The sequence below is a fragment of the Engystomops pustulosus genome, chromosome 4 (genome assembly GCF_040894005.1).
Source record: "Engystomops pustulosus chromosome 4, aEngPut4.maternal, whole genome shotgun sequence".
Classification (NCBI taxonomy): domain Eukaryota; kingdom Metazoa; phylum Chordata; class Amphibia; order Anura; family Leptodactylidae; genus Engystomops; species Engystomops pustulosus.
Window position 1 is genome coordinate 29,951,300 of NC_092414.1, and position 21,952 is coordinate 29,973,251.

The 21,952-nt window shown below is 39.7% G+C and overlaps 1 protein-coding gene across 2 annotated transcripts in view; it reads left to right on the forward strand.

Annotated features, from left to right (window-relative positions):
• Positions 1-355: 355 nt before the first annotated feature.
• Positions 356-21,952, forward strand: part of FLT4 (fms related receptor tyrosine kinase 4) — a 148,628-nt gene continuing 127,031 nt past the window's right edge. For both annotated transcript variants that reach the window (XM_072145611.1, XM_072145612.1), the window contains exon 1: positions 356-841. In XM_072145611.1, coding sequence (XP_072001712.1) covers positions 784-841 — 58 coding nt within the window. In that variant the 5' untranslated portion in view covers positions 356-783. The remainder of the gene's footprint in view (positions 842-21,952) is intronic.

The following is a 21,952-nucleotide window of genomic DNA, read 5'->3' on the forward strand; positions in this document are numbered from 1 at the left end:
AGGAATATCAGCCAGGTAATGGATAGATGAGAGTATTGTGGGATTGACCACCCAGTTTATATATACATATATATATATGGGGATATACATTATCTATGTTGTAGAAGCTTAATAAAAGTGCATAGCAAGTAAGCAGCGTCCTGCAGATGCTGGTAAGTGTGCCTGCATCTCCTGTGCTGAGCAGACACAGGCTCCGGGAGGTGGGGGCTACATAAGCCGGGCTGTAGCAAGCAACGTAGATTAAAACAATAATAAATACGTTCACACAGGAACTTCTTTCCTCCCCACCCCCTTATCCCTCCTTTGCAAAAGTGCTGTACTTTAAAAGTTTTTTTTTTTTTTCCTGGCAGCTTAGTGGAAATACAGCGGAGAGCTCCGTCTAATAACACACATAGGAAAAGGAAACTATTGTATAATGCATCCTCATCCCTGTGCACACACAGACACACACACAAAAGTTTCCTCTGAGGTCCAGGAGATTCTTTAATTTCTCATTCTTGGTCTGGAAAAGGCAAAACTTGAAAGAGAAAAGTTGAGACATTTTGGAAATATTTTTGAAAATTTTCTTCTTCCACCTGTGTCGAAAAACTTTGGAGGTCACTGTGGGTGACAGCCAGCGGTGACAGGGTTTTTCTACGTCAGTGGCCCGGCTGCTGTGGACGGAACTGCTTTTGTTTTTATTTTTGCTAAATTTTTTTCATCTGTGTCCTGGGAATAATAATATCAGGTAGAGATCATTTTTTCTGTGGTGATACTTAAAACCTACAGAAGGGAAAGCTGGAAATGAAGAGAGTCCTCTGCGTGCTTCTTGGCATTTGGCTGGCTACTGTTGAAAGAACAGGTAAGAAATTTTTGGTCATTCCTGAATTTTGATTGTTTATTGATTTATGGAGGACGTAAGGGTCACATCTCCTGGGCATGTTGGGTGGGCATGTTCAAAGGGGCATGAAGAAGTTTGGGAGAATAATCTTATAATATATATAGGATGTGGTTGTAGGACCTGGCAATCGTTTGATGCTTCATGTTGGACGTGGGTACATCTCCTAGGAATAGACAATGTTGGGTGGACTTGTTCGAAAGAGCCAGAAGAAGTTTGGGAGAATAATCTTATAATATATATATATATATATATATAGGATGTGGTTGTAGGACCTGGCAATTGTTTGATGCTTCATGTAGGACATGTGCATCTCCTGGGCATAGACAGTGTTGGGTGGGCATGTTTGAAAGAGCAAGAAGAAGTTTGGGAGAATAATCTTATAATATATATATATATATATATATATATATATATATATATATATATAGGATGTGGTTGTAGGACCTGGCGATTGTTTGATGTTTCATGTAGGAAGTGGGTACATCTCCAGGGCATAGACAGTGTTGGGTGGACTTGTTCGAAAGAGCCAGAAGAAGTTTGGGAGAATAATCTTATAATATATATATATATATAGGATGTGGTTGTAGGACCTGGCAATTGTTTGATGCTTCATGTAGGACATGTGCATCTCCTGGGCATAGACAGTGTTGGGTGGGCATGTTTGAAAGAGCAAGAAGAAGTTTGGGAGAATAATCTTATAATATATATTTATATATAGGATGTGGTTGTAGGACCTGGCGATTGTTTGATGTTTCATGTAGGACGTGGGTACATCTCCAGGGCATAGACAGTGTTGGGTGGGCATGTTTGAAAGAGCAAGAAGAAGTTTGGAAGAATATTGTGGGAATGTGATAATGTATATAAGATGTGGTAGTAGGACATAAGCAATTGCTTGATGCTTCATGTAGGACATGGGTACATCTCCTGGGCATGGACAGTGTTGGGTGTGAATGTTCAAAAGGGCAAGAAGAAGTTTGGAAGAATATTGTGGGAATGTGATAATGTATATAGGATGTGGTTGTAGGACATGGGCAATTGTTTGGTGATTCATGTAGGACGTGGGTGCATCTCCTGGGCATAGACAGTGTTGGGTGGGCATGTTCAAAAGGGCAAGAAGAAGTTTGGAAGAATATTGTAGGAATGTGATAATGTTTATAGGATGTGGTTGTAGGACATGGGCAATGTTTGTAGTACATGGTTTTGGCATACTCACAAAATTTGTAGGAGGACAGGATTACAGGATCTGGACAGCTTTTTAGGACATGATTGTAGAACATGGACAATGTTTATAGGACATTTTGTTAGGACCCTGAAATAATATGTAGGACATTGTTGTAGGATATGGACAGTGTTTTTAGGATATGGACAGTATTTGTCAGACATGATTGTAGGATCTGGACAGCTTTTGTGGGACATGATTTTAGAACATGGACATACTACTCCATAGATGGTTAAAGTAAGACACCAAGATATGCCACAATATTTATCAAGTCACCTTTGCGTTATTTCAATTACTCCCCAAGATTTTCAGAACAATCCATGATATAACCCTACAGATTTATAAAACCTGTCCATCATTAGCACAAGTAAACCATAAGACTACGAGTTACACCCAAAACATAAACAAGGCAGAGTCCTGACCGCAGCAGACCCCTCGCTTCCAAACGCCTATAAACATCGTGCAACATCTGTTATTATCAGGAAACAGCTTACACGGGATTTAGGACCATTACCGTATAATATACATGTGAGCTAATAGCAGGGGGCTGTTTTCACTTTTATAAAAAGCCATAAGGCATTTTCAGGCATTGCGACTTTGACTACTTAACCCTTAGTGCAGGACAGTGAATGGATATCTATAATTCATAGGATTGACTTTTCGGAACATTTCTCCAACATTTTGTGTCCTATTTATTATATAACCCTTAGTGCAGGACAGTGAATGGATATCTATAATTCATAGGATTGACTTTTCGGAACATTTCTCCAACATTTTGTGTCCTATTTATTATATGCAATCTCCATACCTAGATCATAGTCATTATGATATATGAATTACCATTCCTGTGTATTAACCATTTCATGAATGAACCCCATGATTTTCTTGACCACAATAGTCTCTTATGGTATCTTTTATGTAGATTAAAGTCTCTTTTAAAGCCCAAAAGGACCTCTTAACTTTTTCAATAATCAAATACTGATTTTCTCCGTATGATAGATACTTAGAACATCATGACTCAGTTTATCTAATCTCCATCAAGTTAAATATTTGCACTTTATCATTCTGCCTGAGAATTCCAGATAGAAATCAATGACAATTCCATCTAGACCATCATAATCTGGTAATTCCATCCATAAGAATGAGAATAATCTGGCGATTCTATGCATGAGATTCTATAATCTAGCACTATCAACTGAGATTTCACCATCCATGAAAAGAAATAATCTAAAAATTCCATCTATAACGTTAGAACGTCTCAGAATTCCAATTCTAATAAAAGATCATTCAGAATTCAGATTTCGGATCACATTTTCACCAAAAATTTGAAATGTAAATTTCTTGCCCCGGAATCAAGATAGTCCTTAGTTTTAAGAATTTTTTTTTTTTTGCAATTCATCATAAATAAACTTTAAGGATCCTGCAGAACATAAAAAGTGAATTTAGGAATCAATCTCTTATATTGCAATGAAAGTTTATAGGTGTAATCTACAAAGTCCTCAACTAACTTTAATGCATTCAGCTACAATTTCCATGATCATGTCTCCTAGTATGTAGCAGAGCTGAATTTATTTGGTTGAGCAGAGCTGAGTTTGTCACCCCGTCATCTTTACAACGATTTGAATTTAGAGATTCAGCATGAAACACAATACTGACCCTACAGCTTCTTAATGGCCCAATAACAGATTCAGCACCGCAACATCTGCTCCTAGATAATCCTTGTACCATGCGCTGAAAATTCTTCAAAGCTTCTCATCTCTAGTGAACAGGTTTGTTTAAAGATATTAACATTTTAATGAATGAAATTACATATGTAAATTATAAGTAGGACCACCATACCAAAATCAGCCAAATCCCCCATTTACCTTCTAATATGTATCCGGACTCTTCCCTGACCCTCCACATATAGAAGAAATTTTTTGTTTGGGGGGATCAGCTGCTGCTAAAAGACTCTTTCCATTCACAATAGAAATATTTTCTTACATGTAGAGAAGTCGGGAGAGATGATTTTGGAAGGTGCTGTGTAATGGGAAGATTTAGTCTGTCACTAATATAATCTCAGTAAGTAGAAAATCAATACTTGTATTGTATTCATTTATTTCTCAGCTTTTCAATACTTAGTCAGGCAGGGGGGTCTTATCAGTGATTGATAGTTACTGAATCAACATGAGTACCATTACGGCTATAAGTCATCGATAGAACCGAACGTTTAACTAAGCGTAGAAAGAGCAGGAATCCAAATGAATAAATTCAGTTTGCACTAAAACTTTTGTCAATCTCAGCTCCTACTGCTCTATAACATGCTACCTGCAGATAGGACACTGTGTACAATCTGCTCAGCTCCTCCTGCTCTATAACATGCTACCTGCAGATAGGACACTATGTACAATCTGCTCAGCTCCTCCTGCTCTATAACATGCTGCCTGATGATAGGACTCTAAGAATAATCTGCTCAGCTGCTCCTGCTCTATAATATGCTGTCTGCAGATAAGACAGTATGTACAACCTCCTCAGCTTCTTCTGTTCTATAACATGCTGCCTGATTATAGGACACTAAGTATAATCTTCTCCACTCCTCCTGCTCTATAACATGCCGTCTACAGGTAGGACACTATATAACATGCTGCCTGCACATAGGACATTACATACAATCTGCTCAGCTCCTCCTGCTCTATAACATGCTACCTGATGATTGGACAATAAGTATAATCGGCACAGCTCCTCCTGCTCTATAACACAATGCCTGTACATAGGACATTATGTGCAATCTGCTTAGCTTTTCATACTCTTTAACATGCTTCCTGCAGATAGCACACTATTTACAATCTGTTCAGCTCCTCCTGCTCTATAACATGCTGCCTGCAGATAGCACACTATTTACAATCTGTTCAGCTCCTCCTGCTCTATAACATGCTGCCTGCAGATAGGACACTATGTACAATCTGCCCAGCTCATCCTGCTCTATAACATGCTGCCTGCAGATAGGACACTATGTACAATCTGCTCAGCTCCTCCTGCTCTATTACATGCTGCCTGCAGATAGGACACTATGTACAATCTGCTCAGCTCTTCCTGCTCTATAACATGCTGCCCATAGATAGGACACTATGTAAAAACTTCTCAGCTCTTCCTGCTCTGTAACATGCTGCCTGCCGATAAGAGACTTTGTACAATGTGTAGTCTGCTCCTGTTCTATAACATGCTGAACATTTTCATAGTGACAGGTTCCTATGAATTTGGGGGACACACGGACATAGTGATAACAGAGTAGTCATGATGTTCTCCAGGCCTATTACTAACACTATAGCCACTAAACACTTGTTCTGCTGGCACTTATAGATAACTATATACTGTATTCCTGTATATTTCTAGCACCTGGAGCATATGTGCTATTTGTTCACCTGCCATCAGTATAGAGGAAAACTATCACATCGAGAATGATCTCTACTTTAGGCCTCCATACTTGGAGTTATATGATGTATTTCTAACAATCCATCTGCTGTTATCACAACAACAAGATTCCTCACCCTATATACTGTATATACATCAAGGTCATAACCCTCCAGTGGTTGTAATGACACCCCATTATCTTACAATCCATCTTGTATCAGCACTTCATAACACATGCTCCCCATTATATTATCATCTCGTGACATCCAGTAAACCTCTGATTATCCCCGCACCTGACAAGTCCAACACCCCATTATCATTCCGATGTCCCTACTCACCCTTCATAATGACCTTCCCTGAACCCTACAGTGTTATTATAAAACATCTGAGTATTAAAATCTCATGTTCTCAAGTTTGGCCAACCATGATACCAGAGGAGCCTACAAGTCTCGGAGTCCCTACCTAAGTCAACCCCAATCATCTTCTCCTTCGGAGGAACCTCTAAGACCCAGTGGAGGCTCCTCTGATCAACAAATTACACCTCAAAATGTATGTCCTGTGACTGCAATGCCAAAAAACTTTACAATGCAATTACAATTAAGGTGTACATGATGTCATCCCATATATACTATCATATTATTAGCCAAATAAATGCAGAGAAGCAGTTCTTCACCTATGGCACAGGTGTTACTTTCCAGCTCCTCAACGGAGCTGAAACCTGTACGATGGGTGAATATAGTCACAAAGTTTCCAGGAGTGCTGCTTCTCTGCGTTTATCGACTTTACACACCAGGGAGTGGGGTGTATCTGAGGACCTAATCGTAATCAGGACCATGATACCCAATACTCATTGTGCTTCTCCACTACTCGTGTTTATTGGAATTTCATATTATTAGTTATCTGCAAATCCTTTCTATTATTCCTTGGAAGAAAATTCTTCCAAGTGTGTTGGTGTGTGCCACCAGTACGCTATATCAACCCATCATTCTAACAATACGTTACGATAGTACTTTATTGACCACCTGGAGGGAAATAGTTTTGTACGTAGTGTTCTAGTAGTACGTAGTGTTACACACAGAGACCGGCTAAAAGGAAATCCACCCCCACGGAGCTACTTATAAAAGGTAGATCCGGTGGTAGGTGCATCTAACGAATGTAAGGTTAGCCCTTTTTAGGGCTAATCCTTTAGTCCCATGTATCTTTTGTAATCTTTAATTGGGGAATATGCTAATTTTCTAAAGAGGCTACAGGGGAGTGAAGTAGCCAAAGCTGAGGCTACACGCCTTTGATCCTCCTACCAGATAGCTTTAGCCCGAAGCTACGAGGAGCTGAACGCACTGGTCTGCTAAACTGGAGTTCTGCGCAATCTGGGCTCTGAAGACTGAGCTACCGCGTGTGCGCAGAGCTCCGTTTTCCGGACGAGTGCGTGCAGCTCCTTGTAGCTGGTAGGAGGATCAAACAGGCTACTGGGGATTGGAGTAGCAGCGCCATGTAGCCTCAGCTCCATCTACTCCACACCCCAGTAGCCTCTTTAGAAAATTTTCATATTCCCCAATTAAAGATTATAAAAGATAGAGTGGACTAAAGGATTAGCCCTAAAAAGGGCTATCCTTACATAGGTTAGATGCACCTACCACCGGATCTACCTTAATAGGTAGATCCGTGGTGGTAGGTTTCCTTTAACGTTACAGTTATATACATACACTAGAAAAGGTACGTTCTTACATGTTCCTTAGTTGCAAACAAACAGTTACAAGCTAGCAATAGATTTCGGATTCTTCTATATACTACACGTTTCAGATCTGAAAACGATCGATCTGAAATGCGTAGGTGCTGAGGCTACCAAACTATTTTACTTATTTTTTGTTCTTGTAAATTGTTCAGTTTTTAATTATTTAAATAAAATGTAGATATTTGATATGGACTCCTGGATGCTGGAGACCTTCCTCTCCAATAAGCCGCAGTCTGAGGTTTTGATCCTGGGATCAATGTGTCTGACCATGGATGGTTCACCTACTTTATCTTTTTTGGAGTTTAAGTAAGTTCCATTTACCTAGTTTGATTATGGCTCCAATGGGAAGGTGAACGATTGCCGGTAATGATAATGCAGTAACATAAATGAGATAATCAGTAGAAGGCGCAGTGAACATTACTGGGGAAATTGATGGAGGAAGCATTACATTCCAATCTATTACCTGGGCACATATTACATTACATTTATTGCAATATTCCTAATTGTTTTTTGTAAATGCGCCTCCATCTTCTCACCTTATAACAGTTGTGGTAGAAGAAAAATCTTAAGTTTTTTACTTTAGACTTGAAAACCGGTACACTTTCCCTGTAAGGTAATTTATATTTTTTTCTTAATTTTGGTTTGGAGCAGTAGTGGAAACATTTTAACATCATCTAATATCAGTAGTGATTTAATGATGGGTCAGTGTTATCTATATATAGGTCATTGTACAGGAGGGGGAGGAGATAAGCTGTGACATCATCTATTATCAGAAGTGATGTATTGATGGGTCAGTGTTATCTATATAGAGGTCATTGTACATAGAGGAGGAGATAAGCTGTGACATCATCTATTGTCAGTAGTGATGTAATGATGAGTCAGTGGTATCTATATAGAGGTCATTGTACAGGGGGGGGGGAGATAAGCTGTGACATCATCTATTGTCAGTAGTGATGTAATGATGGGTCAGTGGTATCTATATAGAGGTCATTGTACAGGGGGGGGAGGAGATAAGCTTTGACATCATATATTGTTAGTAGTGATGTAATGATGGGTCAGTGTTATCTATATAGAGGTCACTGTACAGGGGGAGGAGATAAGCTGTGACATCATCTATTGTCAGTAGTGATGTAATGATGGGTCAGTGTTATCTATATAGAGGACATTGTACAGGGAGGAGGAGATAAGCTGTGACATCATGTATTGTCATTATTGATGTAATGATGGGTCAGTGATATCTATATAGAGGTCATTGTACAGGGAGGAGGAGGAGATAAGCTGTGACATCATATTTTGTCAGTAGTGATGTAATGATGGGTCAGTGTTATCTATATACAGGTCATTGTACAGGGAGGAGGAGGAGATAAGCTGTGACATCATATATTGTCAGTAGTGATGTAATGATGGGTCAGTGATATCTATATACAGGTCATTGTACAGGGAGGAGGAGGAGATAAGTTGTGATATCATCTATTGTCAGTAGCGAAGTAATGATGGGTCAGTGTTATCTATATAGAGGTCATTGTACAAGAAGGGGTTGGAGATAAGCTGTGACATCATCTATTATCAGTAGTGATGTATTGATGGGTCAGTGTTATCTATATAGAGGTCACTGTAGAGGGAGGGGGAATAAGCTGTGACATCATCTATTATCAGTAGTGATGTAATGATGGATCAGTGTTATCTATATAGAGGTCATTGTACAGGGAGGGGGAGGAGATAAGCTGTGACATCATCTATTGTCAGTAGTGATGTAATGATGGGTCAGTGTTATCTATATAGAGGTCATTGTACAGGGAGGAGGAGATAAGCTGTGACATCATCTATTGTCAGTAGTGATGTAATGATGGGTCAGTGTTATCTATATAGAGGTCATTGTACAGGGAGGGGGAGGAGATAAGCTGTGACATCATCTATTGTCAGTAGTGATGTAATGATGGGTCAGTGTTATCTATATAGAGGTCATTGTACAGGGAGGGAGAGGAGATAAGCTGTGACATCATCTATTGTCAGTAGTGATGTAATGATGGGTCAGTGTTATCTATATAGAGGTCATTGTACAGGGAGGGGGAGGAGATAAGCTGTGACATCATATATTGTCAGTAGTGATGTAATGATGGGTCAGTGTTATCTATATAGAAGTCATTGTACAGGGAGGAGGAGGAGATAAGCTGTGACATCATCTATTGTCAGCAGTGATGTAATGATGGGTCAGTTTTATCTATATAGAGGTCATGGAACAGGAGGGGGAGGAGATAAGCTGTGACATCATCTATTGTCAGTAGTGATATAATGATGGGTCAGTGTTATCTATATAGAGGTCATTGTACAGGGAGGAGGAGGAGATAAGCTGTGACATCATCTATTGTCCGTAGTGATGTAATGATGGGCCAGTGTTATCTATATAGAGGTCATTGTATAGAGAGCAGGAGATAAGCTGTGACATCATCTATTGTCAGTAGTGATGTAATGATGGGTCAGTGTTATCTATATATAGGTCATTATAAAGGGAGGGGGAGGAGATAAGCTGTGACATCATCTATTGTCAGTAGTGATGTAATGATGGGTCAGTGTTATCTATATAGAGGCCATTGTATAGGGAGGGGGAGGAGATAATCTGTGACATTATCTATTGTCAGTAGTGATGTAATGATGGGTCAGTATTATCTATATAGAGGCCATTGTACAGGGAGGGGGGAGGAGATAAGCTGTGACATCATCTATTATCAGTAGTGATGTATTGATGGGTCAGTGTTATCTATATAGAGGTCATTGTAGAGGGAGGGGGAATAAGCTGTGACATCATCTATTGTCAGTAGTGATGTAATGATGGGTCAGTATTATCTATATAAAGGTTATTGTACAGGGGGGAGGAGGAGATAAGCTGTGAAGGTTGTTTCTTCTACAGTAATCCAGTCTCTCTTGTCTAAGTTATTTTAACTGTGTGTGGCCCCTTTTAATGTCCAGCCTATACCTTAGATGTAAAACTACTTGGTTGTCTGAATAGGGCCCTGTGATAATATCACAGTTTATTATATATTGAATGGGGATAAGAGGGTCCATGATGTATTATCCCCAAAGGATAACACATGTACACGTGGACTGAGCTGCAATATTGCATATTGGAAATGAGATAATCTGGGATATTGTTCTATCCTCTCCCAGTTTTGTGTATAAATACACTACATATGTGCTCTTTGAAGAGATACCTAATTTCGTAGAGCTAGATAAACAACATCTTGGCACTAAACTTTTAGAGATTATCTGCAACTTCGTTGTAGTCAGGAGAAGGGATCGAAAGGCGGGGGTGGGACATTCACAATATCTGCAATTTATTTTCGGCTTATTAGTCCTACAGAACTAAAATCTCCTTAATACTGTGCATCTGGATGACATTTCACATAGAAATGACTCTAAGGATATATGAAAAAATACCAGCACTAATAAGTAAAGAGAACAAAAAAAATTTAAATTAGAGCATCAAACAAAGGCTTGAAAATATCATTTACCAGATGTTCACACAACCGTCCCATGAGATACAGCGTCTTGTTTATTGCTGGGATGTCAGTGATATCTTGCTGCATAGCACTTAGTACAATGTTAATGTAAGGTTTAACCATGTGGGAGAAAGCGGAATACCAGTCTCTGCCAATAGTGGGCACTAATTCTTTTATTGGTTGAAACGTTATTCTTCAAATATCAAATCTATAAAATAATTTAAAGTATAAGTTTCTACATTCTTAGGAAAAATCCTTGCACGTTATAAAAAAAATGAAAAAAAAATAATACATTTACTATAATGCAGGCTGTAGCAACGGACAGAAACAATGGTCCCTGAGACTAAACCCCCTTCCGAACTTTTCTTTGCCTACCTTAGGCGGCAATGGACAACTAGTTAATGTTCCCTTCCTACACCAAATTGCAAAACACGAAGATGAAGTCAAGACAAAAAAAGAAGAATAGTCACTAGAGGCAGGGTAGAACCAAGAGGACAAACACAGTACAAAATCACAAGGCAAAAGGATAATCCGAATGAAAGCAAAATGTCGAAATGCCAGAATACGGCTTCCAGGATACTAGGAGATTACTAAGAACTAAGTCTTTAGCAGGCCCAGAGTACTGACCAGGAAGCGCTTATATGAGAATCACAGTTCCGGTTAGGAAGGTGATTGGAGATGAATTCTGTAGGTTAACTATTGATGAACCAGAGCATAGTTGCAGGAGACTAACAGGGGTGGTGCAAAATCAATCCAGGTAGCCAACAATCATAAACCAGAAAACAGCATAAACGAGAAAAAAACTGACATATCAGTGCCTCCTCCTTACAGACAGAGGATGACATAGGCACAGTTGTAACACTTACTGTTCTAGGGAACCTCCTTGATTTCTTTGTTGGATTTCTGTCTTCTAGTACTTCCCACCATTCTACCAGAAGTGAGGGTTTTACATGTGATGACAATGGCCTAGGACGGTTATGTCTAAGGACAAGGAATTGTTTAACCAGCACCTTAAAATATCTTAGACTTATTGCTGTCAATAACAGGTTTGTTACATAAGTTTCTTTTTTAGCTACTCCTCTGTAATTGGATTGTTTCATCAGGGCATATGGACATCATCGAGAGAAGTTCCACGTTCAGAATTAATCCATATAACCCAGAACATTGCGAGAAGTCTGACATCTCAAAGAACAAGCTTTACCTCTTCAATGACTATCATTAACCCCACCACCTCTGAAAAACAGAACAGAAACAAAAATTAGTTTTGTGTTGTGGCATTGAACCATTTAACCCCCACCATCCATTTTGGATTACACGATACAAAAACAATGTCATGATGATGGATTGTTTTTTAAAATGGTGTCAGATCTGGCTGCATGGATACTTACAGGAGCAAAGTTGCCTTATTATGTTAATAAGGTCTTCACTCCTATGTCTGACTGGATTACTAAAACCCATACATTTAGGCGTACATAGCGCAATTGAGCTCTAAATCGTAAGGATTCAGTTCCGGACCTAGTTTCTTCACCCACAATGAAGAGAACGTTATTTTCCATTTTACAGGATTTGGGGGATTTTAGAATCTTACTCCATTAAGTTCTTGTTGATGGGCTGTAAATCAAAGGTCACTTCCAAGTGAAATGTTTAAGGCAGCGAACACTCAGCTTTGATCATAATGTTTTAGCTGAATCCTAAAAGGAAAGGGTGATGAGAGCATGGAGCTGAAGCTCGGAAGGAGCAGTCACTGATGCACAATGGACTTGTTGTTGTACTCTTCCAAAATTACAGTATTTTAGTCAGTCCCACATATAGTGATTCTTGGAGTAGTATGATACTAAATTTCCATTTATAGATATGAATTTCTTTACCTGATGTGTGAAGGAGACCTCTCTTTAGAGAACTGGCATGAGATGACCAGCCTTGAAAAAAAGACTGTCATCAACTTTTCTCCTTTTTGTGGACCTTTAAAAAGATTCTAAGTCTATCTATTGTTTCTTGACCCAAAGGAACAATGGGCATAGTCTTACGTTTGCCTATTATGTGGCCCTATTGGAAAATGGTTGGTCCCATGCCATCATGTTTGGTCCCATCCTCAATGTTAGTGGTGGTGATAACCTACCTAAATTGCACTTTTTTACCAATTTTTCTCTCAAGACACTTTTTTAAGGTACTGGTTAAAGAACCTTACAGGGAACCTGTCAGAAGAAATTCACCTATGTTGCCAAGTACCTGAACACCTTCCAGATTTTGTTTATTCCATGATACAGTGTGGTGGCATCATCCAGTAAAGTAAGATGTAAATTGTATAAAGTCAGGAAGGCAGAAATTTTAACACGGAAGTCAAGCTCTCTCTTCCTCAGAATCCCCCCTTCACTGTAATTGAAAGTCCTGCACCCAGAGACATCACTAACCAGATCTTCTAAAGTCCAGTGCATGATGTCAATCAGTCAATCAGGAGGAGGCATTCAGAGTCCCCCACCTTGACTTAAGTGTCAAACTCTCCTTGACTTTATACAAAAAATTTACATCTCACTTCAATGTTGAATTTCTGGATGATGCCAACACTAGATGAGGCCATAAAAGAAACAAAAACTATAAAGTGTCACGCTGTTTGATAACATACTGGTCATGGTTTATTAGGCCAATTGCTGATGATTGGTTCCCTTTAAAACAGATTATTTAGCTTCTTAACCCAAAGGAACAATGGTCATAGTCTTGTATTTACTAGATTAAAGGAAGCCCATGCTCTGGACCCATTGTTGAATGTTTGGTCCTATCCCATCATGATTGATCCATCCTTAATTCTAATGATGGTGATATCTATGCCTTTTATATGTCCTCTACAGATCAGAATGACCAATATGGCAACACCTCTTTAAAGTTTATAAAAATGGTCACTCTGGGCAGTGTATCTACTGGTTGGTACTGGTGGACCTGTCCAGTATTCAAGACCGTAATGGGCTTTATTTGTGGCTTCTCACACATGATGTGGTTGGTACTGGTGGACCTGTCCTGTGTTCAAGACCGTAAAGGGCCGTATTTGTGGCTTCTCACACATGATGTGGATGGAATAAAAAGTTAACTTTGATGTCAACTTGGAATTATACCCAATAATATAAGTTATTAGATGGGACAGTGACAAAGTCCGTAACAACAGTGTTGATCAGTTGTCACACTTGTCTAATGAAAAACATATATCCTGAGCCATGACCCCTTTACCAGGTAGAGCATCTGTACAACTTCATGTGGAGATTTTCTCTTGGCTCTAACATTCTCCAGTTATATATCAATAAAATCCAAGCATTTCAGTGCTTTAGTATGCTGGAGCTAGTAGTAAGTCAGTAGTAAGACATTCTCATCAGTGGGAGTATGATCTGTCCACTTGACGGGGAACAAGGTATGAAATGTATTTAAAAATTATGGCCAAACCGTTCCTTCCCTTTATCCTGGCCAGTATGGTTCTTGTCTGTACATTAAAGTAAGTTTGAGTTAGTGCAGTACACTCTGTAATTCCCTATGCTTTCTGCTGAGTATTATATTGCAGAGCCCCATGAGTCACTGAATCCCATTATGTTCTTCACGTCTTGATACATACACCCTAGACTGCAATGCATTGTGAGTCATTTGCGGCCATATGGATTACAACGATTCCCTTTGTCAGCTGATACATTTCTCATTTGGAATTCTACAGCACAGTGTAATGAGTAATATTCTATGGCACAGGTTCATGATTCCTCCAATAAAATGCAAACCACAAAATATTATCTAATAAGACCGTCTGTGTTGTATGATTTTCGCACAACCTCGGTATATTCATCCTTAAATACCCTAAAATTTTATACGGTCCCTACTGTTCTACCCTAATTTGCTTTGCAAGCCTGAAATTATATAGCTATTTATGTGATTATTATCCATCACATACAGGGGGCAATTTTCATAACCAGGCACGATATTATGAAGTTCACCCCCCCCCCCTCCACCATACCCAATAGATCATGAGGCTTGTATGCCACCGTACAAGCCATGATAAATGTCCCTCATAGTTCCTTTTGGTTCTTTGGCGGTATATAATTTATTCTGAATCTTAACTGTGGTATGCAAATTAAATGGGTTTTTGAGTTTTACTAGAGCAATGGGGGAAAAAATTAAATCTGAAATATTCTTACCATGCTAAAGCTCCTCTCTCTAACGCTGTGGTCACTTTGGGCACACTCACGGCTTGGAGGCAAGTACAAGACCAAGGAGCTGGAACTGTGATGATCAAGTTGGACATTATGTTTTTAATCAATTCCAGCCACTCAAGGGAATTAATTTGGAAAACCCCTTTAATTTTCATCCAGGAGGAAAAACTTGCCCTTTTTGTCACCTATTGGAAGTAGCTAGCTTATAAGTCAGCCCTCTCACAGGCCTTGTAGTTTAAGGCTGGAGAAATAGACTGGTCTATCAAGTCCATCCTATAAGTCATGGGGGCTATCAACATGTTCTCTGGTTTCTTGTTCTACGTTTTGAGATTTTTTTGGCTGCAACTGAGATTTTTGTCTTTTCTTCACATCCCAAATATGGCAGTCAGAATAACGCTCTGGATCAACATCAAATTCACTACATCCAGGCACCTCCTGAACACGTACAAATTATTAGCCATGACAACCTCCTGCAACAGAGACTTCCACAGGCTCACTACTCTTAAAGTAATGGATCCCTGAATCCCTGAAAAAGATGATAGATCAGCCTTTCCTCTAGCTGTGGAGGATGTCTCCTGTCTACGATGATGGTAGAACCGCCTCTCCTCTAGGAGTAGAGGATGTCCCTATCTATGGTGATGGTAGGACCACCTCTCCTCTAGGCCTAGTAGATGCCTCCTGTCTACAGCGATGGTAGAATCGCCCCACCACTAGGAGTAGAGGATGTCTTCTCCTTTAGGTGTAGAGGATGCCCCTTGTTTATGGGGAAGATAGAACCACATCTCATCTAGGTGTACAGGATGCCTGCTCTTTATGGTAATGGTAGAACTCCCTCTCATCTAGGCGTAGAGGGTGCCCTCTGTCTATGGTGATTGTAGAACAATCCTCTCCTCTAGGTGTAGAAGATGCCCCCTGTCTAGGGTGATGGTTGAACAATCCTCTTTTCTAGGTGTAGAGGATGTCCCCTGTCTATGATGTTCATAGAACCCCCTCTCCTCTTGGTATATAAGATGCCCCCTGTCTATGGTGATGTATGAACCACCTTCCTCTAGATGTAGAGGATGTCCCCTGTCTATGGTGATGGTAGAACTGCCTCTCCTCTCGGTGTAGAGGATGTCTCCTGTCTATGGAGATGGTAAAACCTCCTCTCCTCTAGGTGTAGAGGATGCCCCCTTTTAATGGTGATGGTAGAACCGCCTTTCCTCTAGGTGTAGAGGATGCCCCCTGTCTATGGTGATGGTAGAACTGCCTCTCCTCTAGGTGTAGGATGCCCCCTGTCTATGGTGATGGTAGAACCTCCTCTCCTCTAGGTGTAGAGGATGCCCCCTTTTAATAGTGATGGTAGAACCTCCTCTCCTCTAGGTGTAGAGGATGCCCCCTTTTAATGGTGATGCTAAAACAACTTCTCCTCTGGGGTAGTGGATTTCCAAGGTCCTAGGTATAAAAAGATCATTAAAAAGATCCATGTACAGCCCACTCATATATTTGTCATATTTTTGAATAGCTGAATAACCCCTTGCAACATGATTAAGGATATAAGCCAAAGGAGAAACATCTCCATAAGGAAATATGTACGTTGCTTGACTAGACCTGAGTGATTATCTGTGATCCATAAAGAAACTTGGCAACAATTGTTCCATTTCCCTGCAGTGCCCCCATAGGGGAAATATAGATTTACATATATCTTAATGATGTAGTTGAATGAAATGCAAATACATGTTTGGATCCTCCAACATGAAGGACATTCTTTAGAGATGATGACCACTTATTATTTATATTTACTAAGAATTACATATTTAAAGAAAATTTTCTCAACCAGTCAACCAGTTTTTCAATCATTAGAAATTTTCACTCATATTAGATTTGCAGAGACCTGCTTTGCAAAGGAAGAAAACAGCTTTTACATGGCCAACAGAAGTACAATGAACAATTATGTATGCTTTCAAACAGCTCATGATCCGTAATGATAAGGGAACATTATAGATACCAGTCAGGGGTATTATAATTGAGTTATTATAATTGAGTCTCTACTTTTCATTAATGTAATTTCCACATAAAATGGTACCATGCTGAAATGTCAATTAGGCTCCAAGCCTTTTGTGTTTGGTAATGTACCTAGGGATGGAAACATGAAATAAAGTTGTGCGTGTTTGAAGTTTGCAAGTTATGTGTTGCTTTGTTATTACAAAGTGAGATTATGCTGATCATTAAACGCTGCCAATATTGCATTTTAATTGAAAATGTTTTCATGAAAGTGAAATTTAATTTGTTTTGAGAAAGTTTTGACAATATACTAACATAGGTCTTCCAAACTTTATCAGTGTCAAAACTTTAAAGCAAACAATCCCAACATTATGGTTGCATCAAGTCCACATATTATCCTGCAAAAGAAAAGCCTCACTTTAAGCAATAAATTCCCTAAATATACCCTGGTTAAATCATACTTTGAAGATCCTCTATCTAGCACCCCCGTACTATAGTATCTATTGAGGCTATGCTCTTCCCGTGAAATAAACAGGCATAGGGACTTCCAAAGCAGCTTTATCGTTTTCAGGATCCCTTGAAGAAAGATGAATACACATCTAGATCGGGATATTACAGTTCATTGAGTCAATGCCTTAGACCACTAAGGTTGTTAACAATAAGATATTCTCTAGTTGATGTTCTCCTAAATTCTTTTTTCAGCTTAGATAACAGAGGGGGGGTTTCAATCAACTTCTCTACTTAACTAGATCTCAGGGTGGGTTACAATCAACTCCATTACTACTCAAGATCTCAAAGGGTGTCACCATCAACCTATTAATTACCCAAGATCTTAAAGAGATGTTACTATCACCCTAATTACTACCCCTGATTACCACTATCCTCTTCATTTTCACAAGGAGTATAACCATTGTGTGGGTTTCCTCTGGGTCCTCCGGTTTCCTCCCACACTTCAAAACATACTGGTACGTTGATTAGATTGTGAGCCCCATTGGGGACACAATCCGATTTGGCAAGGCCGATGTAGGGCTGTGTAATCTGTGTGCGCTATATAAATAAAGAAATCATTATTATTATTGATCCCATTACTACCGAAAATCTAAAATGGTATCTCCATCAACCCCTTTATTACCCAAAACCTTAAAGAGAACCCGTCATGCAAAATAACCCCCCTAAACTAAATATATTTTCATGAACTGCCATTAGAGAGCATTGCCTCTATCCCTTCATTGTCCCTCTACATGCCTGTAAACCTAAGCAATGAGGTCCTAAAGCTGTATGCAAATGACCTGTGAAATGTCCAATGAAGCATTAGCATATTCAAGCTGTCCACTCTATTCATGAGTGGGAGGCACAGCCACACCCCCAGTGCATGACTGACAGCCTGTATAATGATGTGAGGCTGTATAATGTTGTGCTTCCTGGTGCTGGTGGCCACGCCCCCTGCAGCCTGTGTGTGTATAGGAGAGATACAGCAGCTCCAGGCAGCATTGTTACAGCAGAACTTGTCAGATTCATGTGTAGCTGATGTCTGTGTCTCTCACCTGTATATTAGGAGGATGCAGCATGTCAGCAGATGCAGCACACACACTAGCCATGCTTTACTATACATTACACACAGACATGAGCAGGGGGAGGAGAGGGGAGGGGTAACAGGGGTGACATCACTGACTCTGACCATGTGACCAGCCTCATTTACATAATAAAGAAAATATGATTTTACAATGATTAATATATGAAATAACTAGATAAAGGCTGGGATGGATCCTTGTGAGCTGCTCCAACAGGTAGTAGTGACAAGACTAGTGACACAGACCTGATGACAGGTGTCCTTTAAGCTGTGTTATTATCAACCCCTTTACTACCCTAGATCACAAGGGCTGTTACCATTGACCCCATTACAACCCAAGGTCTAAAGGGGTGTTTCTATCAACCCCTTTATTACGCTAGATCACAAGGGCTGTTACCATTGACTCCATTACTGCCCAAGGTCTAAAAGGGTGTTTCCATCAACCCCTTTATTACCCAAAATCTCAAGAGGTGTTACTATCAACCGCTTCACAACCCTACACCACAAGGTGCATCTTCATTAAGCTCTTTACTACCCTAGATCATAAGGGGTGTTAACATCAACCCCTTTACTATCTATATCACAAGTCATTTTATCAGGAATTATTATTATAATTGACCCCATTACTACCGAAAATCTAAAATGCTGTTTTCATCAACCCCTTTATTATTTGAAACCTTAAGCGGTGTTATTATCAACCCCTTTACTTCCCTAAATCACAAGGGCTGTTACCATTGACCCCATTACTACCCAAGGTCTAAAGGGGTGTTTCTATCAACCCCTTTACTACCCTAGATCACAAGGGCTGTTACCATTGACCCCATTACTACCCAAGGTATAAAGGGGTGTTTCTATCAACCCCTTTACTACCCTAGATCACAAGGGCTGTTACCATTGACCCCATTACTACCCAAGGTATAAAGGGGTGTTTCTATCAACCCCTTTACTACCCTAGATCACAAGGGCTGTTACCATTGACCCCATTACTACCCAAGGTCTTAAAGTGTGTTTCCATCAACCCCTTTATTACCCAAAATAAACCAGGACAGGGGTTTAATACCCCCTTCTCATTTAGAACACAAGCAAGTTCACCAAGTATGGGTATGTCATGGTCCGGTGGGATAGCTTCCTGCTACATGAGCATTTGCCATGACAGAGAAGGTATATTTCCACTGTTACTCTTTTTCTTGCCAAATGTTTTCAATTACTAGATAATGATGTTCCATTAACAGAGTCTTCTCTGGATAGTCAAGAATTGCCAACTTTCTTATTCTACCTCTTATAGGGTCCAGAAATCCCTGATTTACTGCTCTATTGTTTCCTTGGAGGACTTGTTCCAGTCATAACTTGGGTGTGTGTTTCCTGTTATCTATTATATTACCTTGTTCTTGAAATGTACAAATTTCATATCCAGCATTACGTGATTCCTGTTTACGGGCATTTAGATTTCTGTGGATATTTGTTCTTTTGAGCAAATTTAACATGATTTTATGATTTTACTATAGGAATGTATAGAGATTTTAACAACAAAGAAACACTGAGCAGGGTATTTAGGGCATAAAATCTGGATGACCGAACTTTACAATAGGTAATCAGTATTTGATTGGTTGGTGTCTGACACATAGTATCATCCTGCTTTATTAGTGTTCAGTGGGTCCGAACCACAAAGTTCATGTCCTAACGAACTTTGCAAGTTCGGGCACAAATCCCGAAAAACGAACTTCAGTTTGTGTCCGGCTCAACACCGCTGCTAATAACACCCGCGATCGGTTCTGGCCAGGGGCATTTAAATGAATGTAGGGCATGCACGCTGGCTCTTGTCAGCCGTATTGGGGGAGAATCGGCACTTCCCTATGATGTCACAGTAATCAATGATCCTTGCAAAAATAGTGGCGGCTAGTAAGAGGCGACACATGCGCCCCTCATTCATTTAAATGCTGCTTACCAGCGGCATTTAAACAAATAACACCCACAATCGGTGAACGAACCAATCGCAGGTGTTACTTTTTGGTATTCGGGTACCCGGACCCCAACAATATTTTGAAATTGAATTTAAAAGGGTCCACTCATAGATTCATTCCCAGTGTAGTGGCCAGACCTGGTTACTGCAATTCCCTTGAATAGGTGTTGACCTGTAATTACTTGTTTCCACCACTATAATGTGAAAGGGGTTGTCTTCCTCCTCTTTAAAGGTGTTGGCCCGATGACAACAATTTTTCCCCTATACACAGAATAAGGGATAATTGGTCATAAGTGAGGGTCCCAGTGCTTGGACCCCAACAGACCAAAAAAATAGCGGTCTGTTGTATCCCAATTAAATGAATCGGCAGGTCAAGTGTGTGTGCTGCCACTCCTTTCACTATTTATGGCACTGACAGAAATATAAGAGTTCTGTGCTCAACTATCTCTGTTAGTGCCATAGAAATGAGTAGAGCAGGTATGTCACCAGCTGCTCTGATAATTTGGGGGGTAGAACCATACTCGTTGAGATCCACACCCATTAGTAAGTGTGGGCCCTAGAAAGTCATTCGGATGACCATTATAGGGCATTATGTGAAGACTCAAAGAATATTTCTTGTTCTACTTAACCATCAAGAATTTTACATAGAAACCTATGGTCATTTTATAGGTGTCCTACCTAAAAATGCTAAAAATTGGCTTGTTATTCCATTTTCTGGAGTATTGGTTGCTGAATATTTTAGTATATATTATAATCCATATATGTATTTTATTGTACTTGTATACTGTGTATGTTTATGTCTATATGTTATGTGGATTCACATTATGTAAATATATATCCTTTTACTATTGCTCTTACATCATTTTTCGACTTGTATTATATTGTGACCTTTGAACTTTTGGATGGTGTCTTTTACTTGATGTAAACCCCATAAAGGAAACTGACACAATACTTGAAGCCTGTTTATATGTATATGTGTAACAGTGAAGGGTTACATGTCACGCTGTAGGTAATGCAGGGGGTCATGATGCCAGGCTGCCTGTCCCTGATTTTTGTTGGTGGAGGTCATGCCTGGTGCATGGGAAAAGAAAAATTGGCAGCTGGAGCGGATGTCCTGACCCCCCTCCCCCTTCTTCCTGCCACCCTTCTATCCCTGGTCTTTATTTAGCTCTTCTAATGGATAGGAGGAATCAGACAGCGGAATCTGTCACTGCCTGATAACAGATCAGGGACCCCTTCTATGGTGGATGACTGAGGGAGACACAAGCCTTCTACATGATATGCATTAGGTTTGCAGAGTTTTAGTAAATTTAGTAAATGTTTACTGATTTTAGACTTTTTTATGTACATTATGCACCAAATATGGAAACTCAGCAGGTGCATGTGAAAAAGTATGCAGCGTAAATGAACCATTGAACACCTTCAATATCTGTTTGCACTCAAAGTACTTTGGAGTACTCCGAAATTAATTTCCACCCTCATGCACTTATTCATTTTATTGTATCTATAAATGTATTCTTTTTTCACTAAAATGTATACA